Below are 25,364 nucleotides of genomic sequence, written 5' to 3'. Positions count from 1 at the left end.
GTTACAAAAACTAAGGGATTTCATTGCAACATGGCTAATCCCTCTTGGACTCTCCTGAGGATATGTGACTTCTGATAACGACACCAATATTGTTAGAGCATTACAGCGGGAGGGGGAATTTCATCCCATTTCTTGTTTTGCTCACACAATGAACTTGGTGTTACAGAACTTTTAAAAAATGACAATGAAATGCAGGAGATGCTGTTTGTGTTCCAAAAAATTTAGGGTAATTTTCGGGCTTCTACAACAGCATGTAGGAGAATGCAGCAGCTGCAAGAAGACTAGCATTTGAGGGGAATGTACTTTAGTCCAGCGAAGTAGTCACCTGTGAAAAGAGTGCAGACACAGTTAGCTTGAGTCAAGTGATTGCCTTAATTATACTTTTTGAAAAGCAGCTAGAGAAATTTTACGGATGAAATAAAGTAAATCTGCTAACTATATTGTAATTGTAGATCTAGGACTTAATTCGCTTCGCCAGGATCCAAGAGCTATCAACATCTTGTAATGACGTCTACTCCTTCAGTTTCTCTGGCAACTGCTTCTTGGAAAAAACGTAGCTTTCCCAAGACACCCAGTGGTGATGCAGATGAGTCAGCACCACATTTTGACATTTGCTCTGCTCTAAAAGAAATGGCCAAAAATCGTGACAGCTCTGCCATAAAATGAACCACTAATTCCATGAGGAAGGCCATTATCGGCAATTACATCAAAGTACACAGACTTCTATGATAGTGGATTTCAGCGAGGATGAATTAGTATTGTTTGAGGAAGATTAGCACTGAACCCTGCCACCTCTCCTGTTTCTGAGTGAGCTATGGTACAATAAAATGTAACTGCAGATTTAGCCCAAGCCAGGCAGGCCTATAATTTCTATCTCAGCAATTACAATTAGCAATGGAGAAATTTAGCTCTTCTCTTTGGGTGTTACCTATATAACGCAGAAGAATTTTCCTGCAAATTCTACAGACAAACCTGCTTGTCTTCCTCTTCATTTTTGATTCTTAGCAATGGAGCACTCGTCTTTGGTTGTATATTACACCCAAACCTTATTAGTGCAAATTAGGAAAAATACTGTTTAATCCCTGCTAGGCCCTCCTTAATTCTACAGCTACATACACCAATACAGGGTAGCAGGCAACATTCTAAAAAGAGCTATTGACATTCATAGCAAAAAAGGCAGTTGGGTGTCTGTCTTTATTTTACACCCTACACTTATATTGAAATTTACAAAACAGAAGCCTTCAAAGACTGTACGTTAAATAGAAATGCCCCAGTATGGAAAGGGACTATCTGACATTTCCATTTCAATTAACTCTTGAAAATAATCCTCCACCATCCTTTGCATGTTAATAGTATGATTGGTTGGAGTTAGGGCCAAGGTCACACATTTTTTGGTAAAATCTTTCAATCCAGCCCAGATGTCAAACTGTTGTGGTCTGCCCCCTGTGTCATCCCTGCTTCTGTTTGGAAAGTGCAATTTGGTGCCAGAACCTCACGTGCCAGAACTGCTGCCACTGGTGCCACACTGCTGGCACTGGTGCAGGACTTACACAAATAACCTCATTCTCATTAGCGCCCTCATCGACTACACAAATCTCCCCCTCATCCTCTTCTAATTCCAAACTGTCATCCTCACTTGGTGTATCACCGGCTACACTCGGGCTGTTCAGGGACACATCATCAGAAATGCTGAAAGGGCCCTTCTTTATGGGTACACTATCAGAATAGTCACGATTACACATACCACTTGTGGATGGACTCTCCTCAAGGATTGGTGTCATTTCTAAATCTGAGCATACATTTTTCTCTAATGCCTTACTGTTTTCTTGCAGCTCGGCTTTCACACGTAACAGTAGTTGTGCACCACTTTTGGACTCCGATTACTTGGTCTTGCTTGGTCACAAGTGACCTTACAAGAAGAAGACTCAGTAACCTTTTTAGATCTCGCACTAATAGAGAAAGGCGAAGGCCTCATTCTTTCTTTGCCACTGCGTGTATAGAATGGCATTTTGGCAATTTTTTTTTTCTCGGCAGTTAACTTTTTATTAGTTACAGCTCTTTTTCTCTTCAACACGGTAAAAGGTTTTTTTGTGTGTTTTTTTCCCTGACTTAAAAAGACTATGTACTTTTACATAGGCTTTACCAGATGACGTACAGGGAAAACTACCATCAGGACTGGTGCCAGCAGCTGCTTGCTGCTCCCGCTCATATGTGGATTGCTGTGAATCCATTTTAATGAGACCCAAAACACTTGTAGTGCAAAATCAGAAATATGTACTGCTTGTATATAATTATTTCAGCACCAGAAAATAGCTTTGTTCAAAGAGGGGAATATTTGACACCCCAAACACTTGTAGTGCAAATTCAGAAATATATACTGCTGGTATATAATAATTTCAACACCATTCCATTTCATCCCAAGGGTGTTCAATGGGGTTGAGGTCAGGGCCCTGTGAGGGCCAGTCAAGTTCTTCTACACCGATCTCCTCAAACCATGTCTTTGTAGTCCTTGCTTTGTGCACTGTGGCACAGTCATGTTGGAATAGAAAAGGGCCTTCCCCAAACTGTTACCACAAACTTGGAATCCCAGCATTGCCCAAAATGGCTTGGTATGCTGAAGCATTAAGATTGCCCTTTACTGGAGATAAGGGGCCTAGTCCTAACCCTGAAAAACAGCCCCATACCATTATCCCTCCTCCATCAAACGTCACATCACAGTTGGCATAATGCAGTCATGCAGGTAACTTTCTCCTGGCATCCGACCAAACCCAGACTCGCCCATCTGACTACCAAACTGAGAAGCGTGATTCCTCCCTCCACAGAACATGTTTCCACTGCTCCACAGTCCAGTGTCAGTGTGCTTAACGCCACTCCATCCAACGCTTAGCAATGATCTTTGTGAAGTGAGACTTGTATGCAGCTGCTCGGCCATGGAAACCTATTTCATTAAGCTCCCACCGAACAATTCTTGAGTGTACATTAAAACCAGTGGAAGTTCGGAACTCTTCAGCCATGGAATCAGCAGAGTGTGACAAGGGTACCCCTCCGGTGCTGCACACATGAACAACTCTTGCTGTATAAACAGTGCTTTTATTATTATTATATAACAATAAACAGCATACACTTCCATCAGGGTGACACAGGCCAACTAATGCTTACTAGACACAGTCCTTCTGTCTAGACACTGGACACTATCTGGCATTGGTCGCACTGCACAAGTGCATAATCCAAGTGTAAATACTTTACAGCCCTCCTTCCCCCTAGCTTGATTGACAAGTGACACTCCCACCTGGTCCTTAGAGAAAGAGGTCTCTCCAGGTGCTCTGTTTGATCTGCGTGGATTTTGACATGGGCCAAATTGTGATGGCTCAGAGCATCACCAAAGCGAAAGGTCTTGTGGGGTTTTTCCCACATACATCCTATTCCATGACAGTGAAATATTAAAAACAAAGATGAAGAGTGATTCAGAAAGAGCTATTAGAATTACTCTTATCAACCCCCCTGGTCATAGCCGGATTAAGGGGGGGGGGCACAGGGGGCACGTGCTCCGGGCCCCCCTCTCTCTGAGGGCCCCCCGCCGCCCGTATGACTTCATCTGCTGTCAGTAATATACTGACAGCAATCGCACCAGGCCCCCCTCTCTCCGCGGCTGGCGCCCCCCCCCCTTGCCGCCCACATTACCTCTCCTGTCGATAATTAGCTGTCAGTTGCTGTCTGACAGCAACTGACAGCAACCGCGGCCATCTGACAGCTGACAATTGCGCGATGTGCGCCTACTCTATCTTAGCAGCACCGCGGCTGCTGTAATATCTAAAATGGCCGAAATGGAGCTGCTGCGCATGTGCAGATGCAGCAGCTCCTCCTCGACATGAAGACTCCAGAGACAGTAGGTGAGTGAAAAAAAATTATACTAGTCTAAAACTAAATATATATACAAAACCCTTAATAACATGGGTATTTCTTGATTAAATATGTAAAATGTTGCCACCTATAATAGTATGAGTACATTATATATATATATACAAAATCTATCTTCTGGCTACATTTTACATATTTAATCAAGCAATAATCATGCTATGAGGGGTCTTCTTAAATATGATTATTTATTTTATCAGTAGTGTTTTAATGAATATACATTAAACATTAATATTAGGCTGGTAGAGCAGATTATATTTTATTAATCATTAGTAAAGTAATTACTGAAGCCGTCTAGTTATATTAAAGTTCGAATACAATTGTAATACATTATGTATAATTTATATTTATATTTATTTATATACACATTTATGTAGTCTAAATAAAGCTTTAATATAAGTGGCAGGCTTCGATAATGCGTTTAATAATGATTAATAAAATAGAGGGTCCTGCATGATTATTACAATATATATATAAATATATATATATATATATATATATATATATATATAGACACATAAATATGCACAGATATACATAGCTACACACACACATATATAGTCAAAATTGGTGTTACGTTATCAATGTTTATCTTTTATGTTTAAATGTGCGGTATCATTGCTAGTTTTAATGTGCATTGTCAATGGGATTTTTAATTTGCGGTATCATTGCTTTTTTTAATTTGCGGTATCATTGCTATTTTTAATGTGCATTATAAATTGTATTTTTAGCGTGCGGTATCAGTGCTAGTTTTAGCGTGCGGTATCAGTGCTAGTTTTAGCGTGCGGTGTCAGTGCTAGTTTTAGCGGGCGGTATCAGTGCTAGTTTTAGCGTGCGGTATTAATTTTTAGTTTTAGTGTACGTTATCAATGGTATTTTTAATGTGGGCTTTTGATGATTGCTTTAATGTACAGTATTTTAGTTTGTGTAAGTAATGATTTCTCTTATGCAGACAACTTAGGCGAGCCCCTCTGGGAGAGCTGTAAGTGTCATACTGTGGGCTGTAGATGATGTAGATGTGTCAATGCTTCTAGCAGTGGTTCCCAAACTTTTGCAGTTCGCGGCACCCTTAGAGTCTCCATAATTTTTTTTAAGGCACCCCTCCAAAATAATTACCGAGCAGTCCTGTTTTAGAAGTAGTTGGGTCAAAAAATTGTAATAAGTATTTAGGTCAGGACAGAAATGCTTATTTAGTTGTATGCAAAAATGCCCCCTCTGCATCCAGACACTCTGCCCCCACTGCATCCAGACACTCTGCCCTCTCTCACACTGCCCCCTCTGTCACGCTGTCCCCCTTCTCTGCCCTCTGTCACGCTGTCCCAGCTCCTCTGCCCTCTGTCCCTGTCCTCTGCCCTCTCACGCTGTCCCCCTCCTCTGCCCTCTCACGCTGTCCCCCTCCTCTGCCCTCTCTCTCGCTGTCCCCCTCCTCTGCCCTCTCTCTCGCTGTCCCCCTCCTCTGCCCTCTCTCACGCTGTCCCAGCTCCTCTGCCACGCTGTCCCCCTCCTGTCACGCTGTCCCCCTCCTCTGCCCTCTGTCACGCTGTCCCTCTCCTCTGTCCCCCTCCTGTCACGCTGTCCCTCTCCTCTGTCCCTCTCCTGTAACGCTGTCCCCCTCCTGTCACGCTGTCACTCTCCTCTGTCCCCCTCCTGTCACGCTGTCCCTCTCCTCTGTCCCCCTCCTGTCACGCTGTCACTTTGCCTCCTCTGTCCCTCTCCTGTCACGCTGTCACTTTGCCTCATCTGTCCCTCTCCTGTCACGCTGTCACTTTGCCTCCTCTGTCCCTCTCCTGTCACTCTCCTCTGTCCCTCTCCTGTCACGCTGTCACTTTGCCTCCTCTGTCCCTCTCCTGTCACGCTGTCACTTTGCCTCCTCTGTCCCTCTCCTGTCACGCTGTCACTTTGCCTCCTCTGTCCCTCTCCTGTCACGCTGTCACTTTGCCTCCTCTGTCCCTCTCCTCTGCCCCCTCTCACTTTGCCCCCTCTGCCGCACGCCAGCCATAAAAAAAAACAACAGAAACACTTACCAATCAACGCGGCGCCGGGACCCAGCATCCTCCTCTCTCACGCAGCGGCTGTCACTGATATGACAGCTGCGTGAGAGAGGAGGATGCTGGGTCCCGGCGCCGCGCGGATTGGTAAGTGTTTCTGTTTGTTTTTTTATAGCTGGTCCGCGGCACCCCTGAGACAGCGCCGCGGCACCCCTGGGAGCCGCGGCGCACAGTTTGGGAACCGCCGGCTTATAGCCTTATACCCAATGTCGTTATTTTACATGCGTTTTATACAGAGGGGCACAGAGTGTGTGGATGCAGAGGGGCACAGAGTGTGTGGAGATGAAGCACGGGCACAGAGTGTGTGGAGATGATGCAGGGGCACAGAGTGTGTGGAGATGATGCAGGGGCACAGAGTGTGTGGAGATGATGCAGGGGCACAGAGTGTGTGGAGATGATGCAGGGGCACAGAGTGTGTGGAGATGATGCAGGGGCACAGTATGTGTGGAGATGATGCAGGGGCACAGTGTGTGTGAAGATGATGCAGGGGCACAGAGTGTGTGGAGATGATGCAGGGGCACAGTGTGTGTGAAGATGATGCAGGGGCACAGAGTGTGTGGAGATGATGCAGGGGCACAGAGTGTGTGGAGATGATGCAGGGGCACAGAGTGTGTGGAGATGATGCAGGGGCACAGAGTGTGTGGAGATGATGCAGGGGCACAGAGTGTGTGGAGATGATGCAGGGGCACAGAGTGTGTGGAGATGATGCAGGGGCACAGAGTGTGTGGAGATGATGCAGGGGCACAGAGTGTGTGGAGATGATGCAGGGGCACAGAGTGTGTGGAGATGATGCAGGGGCACAGAGTGTGTGGAGATGATGCAGGGGCACAGTGTGTGTGAAGATGATGCAGGGGCACAGAGTGTGTGGAGATGATGCAGGGGCACAGTGTGTGTGGAGATGATGCAGGGGCACAGTGTGTGTGGAGATGATGCAGGGGCACAGTATGTGTGGAGATGATGCAGGGGCACAGTGTGTGTGAAGATGATGCAGGGGCACAGTGTGTGGAGATGATGCAGGGGCACAGTGTATGTGGAGATGATGCAGGGGCACAGTGTGTGTGAAGATGATGCAGGGGCACAGTGTGTGGAGATGATGCAGGGGCACAGTGTGTGTGAAGATGATGCAGGGGCACAGTATGTGTGGAGATGATGCAGGGGCACAGTGTGTGTGAAGATGATGCAGGGGCACAGAGTGTGTGGAGATGATGCAGGGGCACAGAGTGTGTGGAGATGATGCAGGGGCACAGAGTGTGTGGAGATGATGCAGGGGCACAGAGTGTGTGGAGATGATGCAGGGGCACAGTGTGTGTGAAGATGATGCAGGGGCACAGAGTGTGTGGAGATGATGCAGGGGCACAGTGTGTGTGAAGATGATGCAGGGGCACAGAGTGTGTGGAGATGATGCAGGGGCACAGAGTGTGTGGAGATGATGCAGGGGCACAGAGTGTGTGGAGATGATGCAGGGGCACAGAGTGTGTGGAGATGATGCAGGGGCACAGAGTGTGTGGAGATGATGCAGGGGCACAGTGTGTGTGAAGATGATGCAGGGGCACAGAGTGTGTGGAGATGATGCAGGGGCACAGTGTGTGTGAAGATGATGCAGGGGCACAGAGTGTGTGGAGATGATGCAGGGGCACAGAGTGTGTGGAGATGATGCAGGGGCACAGAGTGTGTGGAGATGATGCAGGGGCACAGAGTGTGTGGAGATGATGCAGGGGCACAGAGTGTGTGGAGATGATGCAGGGGCACAGAGTGTGTGGAGATGATGCAGGGGCACAGAGTGTGTGGAGATGATGCAGGGGCACAGAGTGTGTGGAGATGATGCAGGGGCACAGAGTGTGTGGAGATGATGCAGGGGCACAGAGTGTGTGGAGATGATGCAGGGGCACAGTGTGTGTGAAGATGATGCAGGGGCACAGAGTGTGTGGAGATGATGCAGGGGCACAGTGTGTGTGGAGATGATGCAGGGGCACAGTGTGTGTGGAGATGATGCAGGGGCACAGTATGTGTGGAGATGATGCAGGGGCACAGTGTGTGTGAAGATGATGCAGGGGCACAGTGTGTGGAGATGATGCAGGGGCACAGTGTATGTGGAGATGATGCAGGGGCACAGTGTGTGTGAAGATGATGCAGGGGCACAGTGTGTGGAGATGATGCAGGGGCACAGTGTGTGTGAAGATGATGCAGGGGCACAGTATGTGTGGAGATGATGCAGGGGCACAGTGTGTGTGAAGATGATGCAGGGGCACAGAGTGTGTGGAGATGATGCAGGGGCACAGTATGTGTGGAGATGATGCAGGGGCACAGTGTGTGTGAAGATGATGCAGGGGCACAGTGTGTGTGAAGATGATGCAGGGGCACAGAGTGTGTGGAGATGATGCAGGGGCACAGAGTGTGTGGAGATGATGCAGGGGCACAGAGTGTGTGGAGATGATGCAGGGGCACAGTGTGTGTGAAGATGATGCAGGGGCACAGTGTGTGTGAAGATGATGCAGGGGCACAGTGTGTGTGAAGATGATGCAGGGGCACAGAGTGTGTGGAGATGATGCAGGGGCACAGAGTGTGTGGAGATGATGCAGGGGCACAGAGTGTGTGGAGATGATGCAGGGGCACAGAGTGAGTTAGCTGTAAATTATTCTTTGACAGAAATATAATAGAAAAAAATATATAAAAATATTATTTTCCCTTGGATTTATGTGTATTATTTTTGCCAACAACTTACTAAGTATGTCCGTCCTGACCTAAATATTTATTACGTTATTTTGACCCAACTAATTATAAAAAACGGGACTGCTCGGTAATTATTTTAGAGGGGTGCCTGGAAAAAATTATGGAGACTCTATAAGGGTGCCGCAAACTGCAAAAGTTTGGGAACCACTGCATTAATTTTAGATCTTAGGGGCCCCCCTGTCTTAAGTGCCCCGGGCCCCCCAAAGCCTTAATCCAGCTCTGCCCCTGGTAGGGTCGTATTCTTCAGTCTAGGCACACCAATATCCTTTATCTAAGAAATGTTGTATCAATGAATGTACTATATTGTCTTAATAAACACTTTGAATCCTAATTGTGCTTGTGTCATACTTTCTTTTATTTATGATATCATTCCTATCATTAGACTACATATGAATTCAGCTTATGGTAATTATTCCAATCCGTTTCTGGATAGATTTCTTATATTACAACAAGACTGATATATGAGGTTGGATATACTTGGATATACTTCTTATATTATGTCGTGAACAGAGAGAACTTTGTTATTTGTAAGGGTTAACCCATCACATAATTGTGGGGGATGAGGCCTAAAGTCATCATAACTGCAGTGTATATATGGTATATGAAATGAATCCATTGATAAGTTTAGCTACTAAAGTTTAAAGGTTGAAGACAGAAAGTCTGATGTATGTGTATTGGATGGGGGGGATCAAAAGAATTGGTGGCCTTTGGAAATCGTGAGTCTGCCTGTTGCTATCTGAGCGCTCAGACAGGAAGTGTTCACTTTACTTCCTGTCTGATATGAGGAGCGAGATGCGACGCTGATCACCGCACCCAAAGGTAAGTGAGTGTGATCCAGACAGTATCAGGAATTTGCAGTATGCTAACAGTAGCTGTATTGCCCAGTAATTTATAAGGCAGGAGTAGTACCTAATATTATGCCACAAATAGCTTTAATTAATGGCCTTTAATACACCACCACTAGGAGTAATGCCTAATTAAACACCATCAGTAGAAGACTTTACAGATAAGTAAAATGCCTGTACTGTTAGTAATGACAAATATTCTCAGGTAGAACAATGCACAATAAAGTGCCAGCAATGCAGAGTAATAAGCCAGCAGTTATATTATCCATATTACACTTCTGCCACCTCCTCCTGCCTCTCACTCTCAGTCAAGCATCTTGAGTATTTTGGCATGGCCCCAGCGGCACTTAGTGTCTCATGTCACTTGACATGATGTGAGGGTTATATGGTCACTTAGATACTACAGACCCACATCAAGCATCTGCCCATATGATGAGGGATAATTAAAACCACTCAAGCAGAACTACTACTGCCTCTTCCCTTTCCCACCTCCAGTCACATAGGAGAAGGAGGTAAAATAATCCACTTTTGTGCTGAAGCACTTGTCTTCATGTCTCAGGCCACAGGGTGAGCACAGATGTGCTGAAGGTGACCCACTGGCCACTGACTGGGCTCCAGTGAATTTGCTGCAATAGGTTACAGCTCAGTTGTGCACATAGCACCATTTTATTAAATAATCAATTTAATGTCTGTCGATCACAGACCTTTGCTAAAATGAAGCATCATACTCCATATATTAAATAACCCAGCAATCAAATTCATTCAAATTCATCCAAAATGTTTTATGGTCAAAAATGAGGCTGGGTTTACCTATATGGTACCATGGCTAATTTTTTAATATATATTTTTGCTGGAATTTTGAATGTTGTAATGATATTGAGATGTCAAGCTATAGAAATTTTCTCCTGTCTCCACTTTAAGATCATTTTAAGATAACTTTATCAGGGACAATATAAGATTGTAGCAGCTTAGTCTAGATACTGCAGGGGGCAGCATATGCAAAACTATAGGGAGTGGAGGCTGCACATACAAAACTATAGGGAGGGGGGCTGCTATAATGTGTGAGGGAAAGGGAGGGCTGCTATAATGTGAGAAGGACAGGAGTGGGGGCTGCTATAATGTGTGAGGGAATGGAGGAGGGGCTGCTATAATGTGTGAGGAGGGGGGTATGTTGCTATAATGTGTGAGGGAATGGAGCGTTCTTAATCTAATGTGTGATATGGGGGAAGGGAGGGGGACTGTCTTAATAGTACTTGAGAGGGAGGAAGGCTATTATTTTAATGTGGGGCTGAGTTTGGGGAGGAGGGTTATTTACTAAATGTGAATATGAATTATTTAATGCCGGTGATGGGAAATGGTAATATTAAACGTAAATGCTATTAATTTTTTGCTGGGGTTGGTTGGAGGAAAATAGGTCTATTTATTAAATGTGAGTAATATTATTTTAACGTTTGAGCTGAAAGGAGGCCTAATTATTAAATGTGGGCGCTTTTGATTCAATGCTGGGGCTGGTTGGCATTTTCTAAATTTCATGTACCCATTATTTTTTCCAAATAGGGACTCCAGCATTCCAGGATCCAGACAAGCAGCAACTGAGCTAAAGACACCAGCGGAGAGAGCAGTCTGCCATTGCTTGTGTATTGTGTATTTGTCTAAAATGTATCTAAAATTATAACCTCCCTGTCTTAAGTGCCCCGGGCCCCCCAGAGCCTTATTCCAGCTCTGGTGATACTTTAGTGGTTCTTGCATTGATTCCATTGCCTGCCTTCTACCATTCTCAGATCACTTTGTTGTACATATGACCAGCCCCCATTGCACTGACAATATCATTAGTCCTTCCTCCTTTGTATTTAGTATATCACCAGCAAACCCTTGGAATAACTCTCCCTTTCACTTATGTCACTGTCTGGCAACCCTCCCTACACTGTTGATTCAAACACCCCTAATCACAGAGCACATTTAGGGCTCATACACAATCGTTACAAAACAAACGATTTCTTGCATATGCTTTTTCACCTTTGTGATGCTCGCACCTGGACAGCCATTTATTATAAGGATTATTTTTACTGCATTTTTGAAACACACAGTAGACATATTTATGTATATATATATATATATATATATATATATATATATATATATATATATATATATTATTTCATGACGTCAGGGAAAGATGCAACTGTGCTTGAGGTCCTCATATGCTGCTCTGGCAGACTGATCAAATGCGATTGTGCCAACATGTTTTATAATAGTTACACTTATTAAACAAAGTCAGATATGTTTCTATGAAGGGACTTTTGGAAGGATGTGTTAGTAGGCAACTAAACAAGTTTGAGCACAGAGGCATAAACCAGTCACAGATAATGTAAAAGATATTAAAGGATTCATGTAATTTTATGACACAGAACTGGCAGCTTTTGCTCTGCATTGCTTTACAGTACAGGTGACCCACTGTGTATTAAGTCATCACATGTAGGGTTTCCTAAATGTTACTACAACCAAATTCCAGTAGTTATAAATCCCGCCTACTTTTGTGTTGGCCCCACCTACAGTTGATTTGGTCCCGCCCACATGAGGCCACTTCAATAATTTTTTCCAGGGCCACTTTAAGTTCCCAATCTGCCCCTGCCTCATAGACTGTAATATCTAACTCCCAAATCCGTGGAGTGCCTTCTTATGTTTCCAACCCTAGTCTTTTTAGTCTCGATAATTGAGAAAAGGAACGAAATTCAGGGATGTATTAATTTATTACTAATTACGGTGTAACCCCAATTGTTTGTATTGGCATTGATGCTTGCAGGGGGTAGAAAACAGAACACCTTAGGGGAAACATCAGGATTTCATGGGGATTTCTTACACAAACACTTCCATATTATGCTGTAATGTACAGAATACCTAAGATGCAATCACAAACATATAAAAACAAAAAAAAAAATCCAATTTTTTTGCAAATACACCTGCAGCTTACACATCTAGTTCATATAAACATTCTACAATTTAAAGTGTATTCATGCAAATGCTGTGTCCAACAATTTGTAGAATTGCAGTCCATGATAGGAATATGCATCTCAGTAAAAGTAAAAATGTCTATTCATAGTCTACTATCGCTTCTGATCCATCCCCTTCATTAATTACAGCGTTTCCAGATTTCTCCTAAAGTACTGCTGTTGGGGCTTAATGTATGCTTTAATTAAGACATATTACGGGGACATGAAGACTGTTCATTTGCCACATTTGTACATTTTAATCTCCACTTATCTTTGTCTGATATGTTAGACCAGCTGCAGTTCTTACCCATATAAAATGCACCAAGGTGGAGCAAAATCCACCTCACATGACGTGTAAGAATCGAATCACTTTGCCTGTCCAAAAAGACTTTGCAGACTAAACCGAGAATGCTACCCTATATGTGCAGTCTCCACTCAATGAAGTCTAAATGCATACATGCAAAAATCAACAATTTACACTATATGAAAAGAAATTGTGTTGGCACTCTGCCTATTTTAAAAAAATAAAATATATATATAAATTTCAAGATATATGTAAGAGTGGAATAACTGGTATGTTAACATTATTATTGATGAAGATAAAATGCAGGAAGTGGAGATGAGGACACATAGACAGACAAGTAAGGAAGGTGAGGTGTTGAGTTAGGAGGAAGACTGCTATGTTTTGAAAAGCAGATGAGTTTTTAAGGTGTGTTAGAAGCAACGGAGGCTTGTGAGAGTCTGATTGGGCTTGGGAGTGTGTTCCATACGTATGGGGCAGCATGGGAGAAGTCTTGAAGGCTGGAGTTTGATGCGGTTATCAGTGGTGAGGAGTTTGAATTGGATTCTAAAGAGCACATGGAGCCAGTGTAGGGATTGGCATATCTGATCACTGAGTTCTGGTAACTGAACTCTTTCTGAATGCAAGAAGTTACAATCAGCATGGAGATATCACTTAGGCAAGCTGCACATTACAGAAATATTATATATGTAGTATATATATAGGCAAGGCATGTTTGGTTTTTTGCCCACAAAATAACTCACTAATGCTGTATTTTTGAATAGGAAAAAGAAAATAATAAAATGGACATTGCCATAAACCTGAAAGATGGAAAATCTAAAAAGGTAAATGATTATGTAAATACTTTATGGTATTATTAAAAAAAAAAAAAAAAGTTAGAGCATTATAAACAGAACACTATTATGTGAATGAAGCCTAAGAATCACAAATATTACCATCAATGGATGAAAGATACAGATTGGTAAAATAAGCTGTCGTTATTTTTTAATTAATCCTATTAAACAGACTTTAACCTAAGGCTATATTGGAGCACTGCTACGAGTTTCCTGCACGTGTATATATGGAAAAGGAGATATGTGTTCAATGCAGGTGACACATGGGCATTTTTGAACTTTCCACATGAACTGCTCAGAATTCTGAAGATCATGTATTAATACACAGCAGTGAATTGAAAAAGCGTTCCCCTATTACTTCTAGTTATTTATATTGTTAAATACTTTATATTTACTCAGTCGCAGAGATGAGCTAATTATTTGACCCAATTAGAATGGTTCTCAATATTTAAATATAAATTATTTTCAGGGTAACAGGTGCAAAATAATTTGCCAACTTTGATTCTCTGATATTATGAAAATCTCAAACTTTGGAGAAACTCATCTAATCATCAGCCATGAATCAGACTGGAGAACTTGTTCCAAAACACATATAAGATGCACTAGAAAGGCATCTGACATTGACATTGACCTTGAATATATTTGTATACAAATATATTCAAGGTCAATACAAAGATTTGTGTAACAGGTTTTAGGTGCCAAAGACCATAGAGATGACAAGCGGTTATCAATTGTGAATGGAAGAAAAATAGTTTCAGCCAGTAGGCTGGAAACTCACAATTGCATTTGACATGTGGTAGTAACGATTGCTTGCACTTGCGGTCAGGGGATCAATGGAGGACCCAAATGTGTTCCCTTACAGTTAACTTAAGTAAATGGAGCACTCAAGTAAATTTTGGGGGTTTAATGTTATGTAAAATGTGTTTTTTGCATTTATATTTATCACTTTTGTACTTTTGCCATTTTGTGGTATGTTCTTCTAACCCCTTATGTGAAGCGCTGCGGGTAAGAGACCTAAGCGTGACTAAACTGTAGAATTCTTTACAGAATGAGTTGGTGATGGAAAATGAATTACTTGAACTTAAATATTACTTTTAACCCCCCTTTTCTGCCTTCTGCACCTCTTATTTTTTGGGGGGAAATCGATAAAATAAAAAACACTAAAGTTAAAAAATAAATACTTTTAGAAAATGTTTTTTTTTTAAAGCAATGGTATCTGCAGCTATAATTAGTAGAAGACAGTATAGGGGTGAGTGATCCAGGGAAATGCCATTTTTGGGGAAACAAAGAAATTTTACTCTGTGCCGCTAAATTGGCAACTGTCACATTAGAGGTTTTGCTTTGCCTCTGGATTAAGTCAATTAGAATTGATGAAAGTTTAAACTTGATTACCTTTTGTCTTTTTCACAATGACTATCTAATAATATATCAACCTTTGTATCATTAAATAGATCTGAACATTTCAATGCTTTTCATAACTAAAACATATAGGGGCATATTCAATTGTTGACGTTTTCCGCCGCGGAAAAAGTATTACCGTTATTACGGTAATATTAAGCCGGATTTCAGCTCGCAGCTCCCTGAGCCGCGAGCTGAAATCCAGCGTGAAATGTTACGTAGTAACGGTATTTATGCGCACTAATACCATAATGATGGTAATAGGGTGCACGCCGCGTTACTTTAGGCAGTAACGCCAACAATTGAATATGGCCCATAGTCTAGATTCTAGGTCGTGATTTGTTCTTTAAGTTCAGCAATGACAGTACAGGCTGTAAAAGCAGACTAGCTACTGTCATGATATGCGGATTAAGGCCATCATTGCTTTCATGCAATTTCCTGGTCAGAAAATTCTCAGCATTATAAAGACCCTGTCTGGCAATACACTTAAGTTCAACAGTGACAACACTGCCACCTGCTGGCTAGAAAAGTAGACTAAACAGAGGATGAGCATCATAATAATATCATACATATAATACAATGATTTTCTTTTTTTCTAATGAATACATTACAAACTTAAATATATTTCATTTATGCAACATATTAAAACTGTATTTTTGATCAATTTGCTTTACGTTATCATACGGTGCCTCTTGCAGCTTGATGATGTTGTTGATGATGCATTGTTACTTTTGTGGCATTTACAGAACTGTTTTTCATCTAGGACTTTACATGGAATCTTATCATGGCCTCTCTTGTTGGTGCCCTGGGATCGTCCTTCCTATATGGTTACAATCTATCTGTTGTGAATGCACCTGCATCAGTAAGTCCTCCGTATTTATTATAATATTTATAACACAGCAGCTTTTGTGGTCAGTTTGAAAATGGTTGATGTGCTCATAAGCAATAGCTTAAATAAGAAGGAACAATTTCTATATCCATTTTGGGCATTGTTTAAGGAGAACTAATGCAAACATTTTTGGCAGGAGCTGTCGAACAATAATTGGCACATAATTATTCAGAGAAATGTTTTGTTTTTCTTCAATGGAAAAAGTTTTTGTTTTGTATAAAGGTACAAAAAACAAAAAACATACAATACGTTACATTCTAGTGTACTGCGTCCTGCGCAGCTATAAGCACAATACACTGTGAAACATAATAAAAGATGATATTGCTTTTAGTGTATTTTCCTGATGCAAAAGGATTACCATAGAAACTATAGATCGACTCCAGTTCTCAGCTACCTTTAAGTTTGTGCAAAAATCAGGTAGTTTCAGGTAGATGGCGGGATGAGAGGCTCTGTGGAAAAAGCAAAACATTCTGACACGTACAGCTTTACTGTTTGCTCAAAGGAACCTTGTTGTCCTCTTAGGCCAGACCTGACCAACCTGTGGCTCTCCAGGGTTTGTTAAACTACAATTCCCAGCATGCCCTGCCTGCAATTGTCTGGCTATATGCTGGCAAAGCATGTGGGGGCTTGTAGTTTCACAACACCTGGAGAGCAGCCACAGGTTAGCTAGGCCTGGCTTAGTCCATTCACAAGTCCACATCCTAATTTTTGCCACTTCCCCATCAAATTTAATCTGCACCTACTTTTGCGGGATTGCAGGACTGACTGGAAATACTCCACGGGGAAAGAATGAAAACAATACATGAAATTCCTGGCAACTACTCCTTTAAGACCAAACCCTTCATTAATTTCAGTGTTTAAGTTTCTCATAAAATATTACTTGGGTTTGCTATGTCTTAAATTAGTAATGAGTGACATCAAACTGTCTGAACTACTGGAACCTCCTGTAAAATTCAAATCTTTTTGGGGAGATGTAAATGCTCTGTGGCCATCCGTAATGTGCCTTCTCCATCCCCTGGATCTCATTTAAATAGCCTTTTCCATTAAAATTGAGTAATCTATGCATGTGGGTTCTTTACTTCTAAGTTCATTTTAAACACTTTTTGGGTATCATAAGTAGTTGAAGTTTGTAATTAAAATTACCACATGGTACACTATTTATAGATAATTTATATCTATTTATAGATAACGCTAAAATTTAGGGTAAGGTCAGTGGGCGAAAAGAAAATTTAGAAATGGCGGTATGGAAAATGTAAATACATGGAATGTGATAGTGTTACAATGAAGGCAGTAGGAGAAGTGGCGGTAAGACATACCACCATATACACCCCACTTCCACCACTGTATATACTGTATATATAATGTTAGTGACTGGAATGTGATAGTGTTACAATGAAGGCAGTAGGAGAAGTGACAGTATGACATACCACCGTATACACCCCACTTCTACCACTGTATATACTGTATATATAATGTAAGTGACTGGAATGTGATAGTGTTACAATTAAGGCAGTAGGAGAAGTGACGGTATGGCATACCAACGTATACACCTCACTTCTACCACTGTATATACTGTATATATAATGTAAGTGACTGGAATGTGATAGTGTTACAAGGAAGGCAGTAGGAGAAGTGGCGGTATGACATACCACCGTAAACACCCCACTTCTACCCCTGTATATACTGTATATATAATGTAAGTGACTGGAATGTGATAGTGTTACAATGAAGGCAGTAGGAGAAGTGACGGTATGACATACCACTGTATACACCCACACTTCTACCACTGTATATACTATATATATAATGTAAGGGACTGGAATGTGATAGTGTTACAATGAAGGCAGTAGGAGAAGTGGCGGTATGACATACCACCGTATACACCCCACTTCTACCACTGTATATACTGTATATATAATGTAAGTGACTGGAATGTGATAGTGTTACAATGAAGGCAGTAGGAGAAGTGGCAGTATGACATACCTCTGTATACACCCCCACTTCTACCACTGTATATACTGTATATATAATGTAAGTGACTGGAATGTGATAGTGTTACAATGAAGGCAGTAGGAGAAGTGACGGTATGACATACCACTGTATACACCCCACTTCCACCACTGTATATACTGTATATATAATGTAAGTGACTGGAATGTGATAGTGTTACAATGAAGGCAGTAGGAGAAGTGGCGGTATGACATACCACCGTATACACCTCCACTTCTACCACTGTATATACTGTATATATAATGTAAGTGACTGGAATGTGATAGTGTTACAATGAAGGCAGTAGGAGAAGTGACGGTATGACATACCACTGTATACACCCCACTTCTACCACTGTATATACTGTATATATAATGTAAGTGACTGGAATGTGATAGTGTTACAATGAAGGCAGTAGGAGAAGTGGCAGTATGACATACCACTGTATACACCCCACTTCTACCACTGTATATACTGTATATATAATGTAAGTGACTGGAATGTGATAGTGTTACAATGAAGGCAGTAGGAGAAGTGATGGTATGACATACCACCGTATACACCCCACTTCTACCACTGTATATACTGTATATATAATGTAAGTAACTGGAATGTGATAGTGTTACAATGAAGGCAGTAGGAGAAGTGATGGTATGACATACCACCGTATACACCCCACTTCTACCACTGTATATACTGTATATATAATGTAAGTGACTGGAATGTGATAGTGTTACAATGAAGGCAGTAGTAGAAGTGGCGGTATGACATACCACTGTATACACCCCACTTCTACCACTGTATATACTGTATATATAATGTAAGTGACTGGAATGTGATAGTGTTACAATGAAGGCAGTAGGAGAAGTGATGGTATGACATACCCCCGTATACACCCCACTTCCACCACTGTATATACTGTATATATAATGTAAGTGACTGGAATGTGATAGTGTTACAATGAAGGCAGTAGGAGAATTGGCGGTATGGCACACCACCACTGGGTTAGATATCCATTGTAAAACCCTCATAAAAACTACAGTACAGTTTTTTTTAAAAAAAACCACTAAACATCTAAAATAAATACTGCATAAATAAGCACTACATAAATTGTTGAAACCTAATAAATACTGTATAATAGATTAGGGGTGGCTCAACGAAATCTGTGGCTTAAGGGATAAAGACCATTCAGTTCCTTGTTATAATATGAACCAAGAAGGAGGTAGAAAAATCAAGAAATATATTTTTAGTTTTACCTTACAAGAAAGAAAATCCTTTCTATCTTCCACCATATTAATCAGAGTATACTGTAGTAATACTCAGATTTAATATTTCATAATAGCAAATGTCATCATCTTATACTTAGCTACAGAGGATTTCTAAACCTTGTTTGAAATTATCTATTGGCTGTGAAGATTCTACTTCAACATATTCCTTATTGCTTTTACCAAACTGGCTCTTTTATAACCTAATGGAAAAAAAGGTATGTTTATGATTTTGATAATGGCCGATTACAGCAAAACTCCATCAGGCCTCCATGTTGGAAATCGGCATATTGGCACTTGATTGGGAAAATGGAAGACCCAAAGTCAGGTATTCCTTGAACGGGTCAATTTGTAGGTAATTCCCGACTCCCATTAACATCTTGCTCAGTGGAGGTGATGCAACATCCTATAATCGAGCCTGCCCTCTATATAGTCTATTTCCTAGGCATAGACAAATTTCATCCTACTGCTCGCCCCTCCTTTGGATATGCAATAATCTGTTTTCATTACCTAGTCAGTGTTCATCATATCTTGCAGAGTGGTAGGGCAATTTACTTCCATGAACCTAGAGATTTACCTCATAAGGAGTGATAGCACCACTTCTTTTTCTCCTTCCCATATAAAGAGAAGACTCCTGGATCACCCACAATATGTCTAGGAAGAAGTCACAGAAGACATCTGATTTGTGATGACGGTGCGGATCCAAAACGTCCAAGAAACCTAGGAAGGGGAAGTCTGACTGTCCTCCTACAGCATAAGTTAAATTATGCAATGAGGATGGAGGAGACATCTAGACGTCTAGAGAAGTAGGGACGTCTTTAAGCTTTCTCGAGCAACTGGTACACTATGTTAGGATTCAAAGAATTTCCTGACTACCCAACTTAATTATCAATGTTAGCTTCTTAGTTCTCAGTTCTGAGGAAACATTTACATGTGGCTCCCAGGGAAGCCAAAACCTGACCCTCAGCAGGGACAACCTGGAAGAGACTTTGGTTAGGTGTTTTATAATCTGCCACTCTGCTTTCACTTAATATACCCCCCAATTAGCAATATGTCTGACACATGATACATGTAACTGTGTATTGTACACATTACTTTATATTCTCTTTTTACTTTGTTTTCTTTATCTTTTTTTAGGTTTTTAGGTTATGATATTTTCTTTATATTATATAATGTAAAAGTCTATAAATAGATAAAAATAACAAAACTATGAACACGTTCAGAACGCTGTGATCAATTTGTCCATCAAGCATCATAATATATATTTGCATTTAATAGAAAGGAAACTTCAAGCAAAAACAAAACTATTAGAATTTTAGTAATAGTAACTGTACTTACGGAGTTGTATAATAATAGCAAAAAAATGCGTTTGTGGAACAATTGGTTAATTTTTTATGCACTAATGCAGCGGTTCCCAAAGTGTGCGCCGCGGCTCCCAGGGGTGCCGCGGCGCTGTCACTGGGGTGCCGCGGCCAGCCAGAGGAAAAAGAAAAGAAAAAGAAAAAAAAATTACCAATCCGCGCGGCGCCGGGATCCAGCATCCTTCTCTCTCCTGCAGCGCGCCCGACAATCAGTGACAAGCTGCGGGAGTGAGGTGGATGCTGGATCCCGTCGCCGCGCGGATTGGTAAGTGTTTTTTCTTTTTCTTTTCCTCTGGCTGGCCGCGGCGGAGGGGGGCAGAGTGGCGGCCAAGTGAGAGAAAAGCATAGAGAAAGGGGCAGAAAGTGAGTGGCAGAGCGAGAGTAGGGCAGAGTGGTGGCAGAGTGAGAGAGGGTGGCAGAGTGGCAGGGGCAGAGTGGCAGGGGCAAAGTGAGAGGGGGGCAGAGTGAGAGAGGGTAGAGGGGCAGCGTGAGAGAGGGCAGAGTGAGAGGAGGCAGCGTGAAAGAGGGCAGAGGGGCAGCGTGAGAGGAGGCAGCATGAGAGAGGGCAGAGGGGCAGCGTGAGAGAGAGGGCAGAGGAGCAGTGTAAGAGGAGACAGCGTGAGAGAGGGCAGAGTGAGAGGAGGCAGCGTGAGAGAGGGCAGAGGGGCAGCGTGAGAGGAGGCAGCGTGAGAGAGGGCAGAGTGGCAGAGTGAGAGGAGGCAGCGTGAGAGAGGGCAGAGGGGCAGCATGAGATGAGGCAGCGTGAGAGAGGGCAGAGGGGCAGTGTGAGAGGAGGCAGCGTGAGAGAGGGCAGAGGGGCAGTGTGAGAGGAGGCAGCGTGAGAGAGGGCAGAGGGGCAGAGTGAGAGGAGGCAGCGTGAGAGAGGTCAGAGGGGCAGAGTGAGAGAGGGCAGAGTGGCAGCGTGAGAGAGGGCAGAGTGAGAGGGCAGACCGGGCAGCGTGAGAGGGGGCAGACGGGGCAGCGTGAGAGAGGGCAGCGTGAGAGAGGGCAGAGTGAGAGAGGGCAGAGTGAGAGGCAGGAGCGTGAGAGAGGGCAGAGGGGCAGAGTGAAATGAGGCAGCGTGAGAGAGGGCAGAGGGGCACTGTGAGAGGAGGCAGCGTGAGAGAGGGGCAGAGTGAGCGGAGGCAGCGTGAGAGAGGGCAGAGGGGCAGAGTGAGAGGATGCAGTGTGAGAGAGGGCAGAGGGGCAGCGTGAGAGAGGGCAGAGGGGCAGCATGAGAGAGGGCAGAGTGAGAGTGCAGACGGGGCAGCGTGACAGGGAGCAGAAGGGGCAGAGTGAGAGAGGGCAGCGTGAGAGAGGGCAGAGTGAGAGGAGGCAGCGTGAGAGAGGGCAGAGGGGCAGAGTGAGAGGAGGCAGCGTGAGAGAGGGCAGAGGGGCAGAGTGAGAGGAGGCAGTGTGAGAGAGAGCAGCGGGGCAGAGTGAGAGGAGGCAGCGTGAGAGAGGGCAGTGCGAGAGGAGGCAGCGTGAGAGAGGGCAGTGCGAGAGGAGGCAGCGTGAGAGAGGGCAGAGGGGCAGCGTGAGAGAGGGCAGAGGGGCAGCATGAGAGAGGGCAGAGGGGCAGCATGAGAGAGGGCAGAGTGAGAGGGCAGACGGGGCAGCGTGAGAGGGGGCAGAGGGGCAGCGTGAGAGGGGGCAGAGTGTGTGGAGATGAAAGAGGTCACAGTGTGAGTTAGTTGTCAATTATTCTTTGACAGAAATATAATTGAAAGAAATATATAAAAATATTATTTTTTTCCTTGGATCTATGCGTATTATTTTTCCATACAACTAAATAAGTATTTCTGTCCTGACCTAAATACTTATTATGTATTTTTGACCCAACTACTTCTAAAACAGGACTGCTCTGTAATTATTTTGGAGGGGTGCCTTGAAAGAATTATGGAGACTCTAAGGGTGCCGCGAACTGCAAAAGTTTGGGAACCACTGCACTAATGAATAAATTAATGATAAAATGATAACACATTAGGCTAGATTTACTAAGCTGCGGGTTTGAAAAAGTGGGATGTTGCCTATAGCAACCAATCAGATTCTAGCTTTCATTTATTTAGTACATTCTACAAAATGACAGCTAGAATCTGATTGGTTGCTATAGGCAACATCCCCACTTTTTCAAACCCGCAGCTTAGTAAATCTAGCCCATTGTGTCTTTCCATTGACTATAACCTGCGCTGCAATATCTAATTTCTTTTAGGCAATTGATGACATTTTCAAAATTGAATTGCGTGACTGAGATGAATGTGTTTGTTCGTATAGTTTCACTGATATTTAGAGGACACTTAAAAACCTGCTTTGTTGATGTTTGTTGGGACTGAATACAATTTCATCTCGTGCCAAAGTGCACATAACCCAAACTTTGGGGCACAAGCTATAGACAAAATGAAGGTTACCTGGATGATCAGGTGCGTGGAACAATGAATCTGTCAGTTTCTCAACAAGATTGATTATGAACATTTTATTGTAAATGAACCATACAAGAGTATAACACAGTAGAGTTTACTATACTGATAAATAAAACCTAGTTAAAAGCAGTTATCATATACAACATATGGCTTAAAATGCCTTAATGCCATAGGCACTCATTTTTTTGGCCAAGCTAGCCAATAAATTTAAAAGGAACCATTGTGATGACATTACTGAGACACAAATTGAGTACATAACAGATCCAATTTAAAAAGGTTGCATTGTATTTTGTACAATGGAGGCTTTTGTTCAACTTTGATCCCATTACATCCTGTTTAGATACTCTAAAGGTTCTCCGAATTCCATTTCTCAAAGTTCTGAGATCAGTTAAAAGTTTAAATTGTCTTTATCTTTGTTTGTATCTGTGCTATGATGGTTGCATAGAGATAGTATATGCATTATGGTGAAATAGTTATATTTCAATGTCAGAATAGCTTCAGTCCATATTTTGAATGCTATATCTTCTGGTTCTTTGTGGAATTGTGGACTTTGCTTTAGCATATGAATGTATTGTTCACTTAAAGGAATACTAAGCATAAAAAATTAAATATTTTATAGGACACACTTGGAGGTACTCAATAACCTTTTCATTTGCAGTAAATCTGAGCCAGGATCAGGTAAATCTTCCTCCCCCAACTCTTCTTGGCAGCTTTATAATGCTTTTGTAGCTCTGACCATTGTCTAAAAAGAATGATTGGAGAGTATACTCATGAGTCATTAGAAACGGCAACCATTCAGTGTTTTGTCTACACCAATCAGCCTCCAGCCAATATTATATCCAAAAGTAATGTAATGAGGGAAGGAAGTGCATGGCAAGATAAAGATAAAAGATAAAAAGTCTCAAAACTTCACACCTAACATTATTTTCCCATACAAAAAAAGTTTTTATAGTGGGGAGGACCACACCAGTGTTCCTTAATGACAACATGAGTTATTCAGTCCTGCAACCTCTCAAAGGATGGATTTTGCCTTACCATATATCTAACTTCTGGATTTTCTGGATTGTATAGTTTCCGAAAATAAATTAGAGTTATGAGCAACAATACTATTTGGAGGTTTGATGGTATTTTTCACTGTGGTTTGTTTTCTGAAAATGTCACATGTAATTACTACTCTGTTTGCTGATACACATGGATGTTTAAAAACAACACCAGTATTGTTAGGTCGAAACTTTGCAATTTGTCCTCAACTTCACAGAGTATGCACGTTCGTATTGGGTTCAAAGTATCTTCAGTAATGTATCTCATACTTTTTCTGTAATATAGCCTATAGCTTTGGCATACATCCTGTTAAAGACATACTTCTTCCCTTTAAGAACAGGATGTGTTTTTTTGGTTGAAATGTGGAAAATCTTATTTGGCATTTCTACCCTTTGCAAGATGAATATTTGCAAGTTATGCCACAGTTGATTGCTTTAAATGTAATGATGTAAAAAAACTGGTGGTAGTTTTGGAAGTTCCCATTGGTGCTTCAATGCCGCAACAAGGTAGAGATGAGCGCACTCGGATTTCCTGAATCCGAGCCCACCCGAACGTTGCCGATCCGAGTCGGATCCGAGACAGATCCGGGTATTGACGCCAAATAAAAACTTGAAACCGACGCTCGGAGTCATAATCCCGCTGTCCGATCTCGCGATACTCGGAACCTATAAATTCCCCGCTAGTCGCCGCCATCTTCACTCGGGCATTGATCAGGGTGTCGGGGTACCAAGGCTTGGTGCCCTCATTATCGATCTCTGATAACCTGATTTCCTATGTGGTATTTTGCTGTTAACAGGAGAGTGAAGAATAAAACACAAACGAGGTGTTGCAGTTTCAAAATCAGCTCTGAGGGTCCATGCAAACTGATCCTTTATTTATACATAGTGACCAGCATTAACTGGTTAACAACAAGGACATATAGGGAAATCTCTTTAGCTCAGCAAATATACATATAAGCCCACATCCTCTGTTCAGCATTACATGCTTTTCCTGCCAGTTGCTTGCTTCAGTCTGGCATCTTGCTGCTGTCTTGTTCCATAGGAAGAATCTGTTTTTTTTCCTTCAAAGCGTAGTCCTATATATAGTTCTTTTTTAAGGCATTTACCATATATTTGTACATCTTAATAACTATCAATTATTTTATACTCTCACAATCCCCTCTTTTATTACATTAAACAAATATACATGTGTTTCCTGACCCTTCCTATCATGTCATGATACAGGGCTACCTAATCTCAAGCTACATTTACCCCGACTTTGACCTAATGTCTCCATGAAGATAGAGAATTAATCATTCACAAGAGAAAGTATCCTTGCATCATTTATTCTTTCCCTAGCA

General features: G+C 42.3%; 1 protein-coding gene across 3 annotated transcripts in view; it reads left to right on the top strand.

Moving 5' to 3' along the window:
- SLC2A9 (solute carrier family 2 member 9) overlaps positions 1–25,364 on the top strand; it is a 326,349-nt gene that overhangs the window by 46,449 nt on the left and 254,536 nt on the right. For all 3 annotated transcript variants that reach the window (XM_075194663.1, XM_075194664.1, XM_075194662.1), the window contains exons 3-4: positions 13,594–13,653; positions 15,824–15,922. In XM_075194663.1, the coding sequence (XP_075050764.1) occupies positions 13,594–13,653; positions 15,824–15,922 (159 nt within the window). The remainder of the gene's footprint in view (positions 1–13,593; positions 13,654–15,823; positions 15,923–25,364) is intronic.

Source organism: Mixophyes fleayi, chromosome 1, assembly GCF_038048845.1.
Source record: "Mixophyes fleayi isolate aMixFle1 chromosome 1, aMixFle1.hap1, whole genome shotgun sequence".
Taxonomy (NCBI): Eukaryota; Metazoa; Chordata; class Amphibia; order Anura; family Limnodynastidae; genus Mixophyes; species Mixophyes fleayi.
The sequence above is the reverse complement of the archived record's forward strand: the minus strand, read 5'-3'. Positions and strand labels throughout refer to the sequence as shown.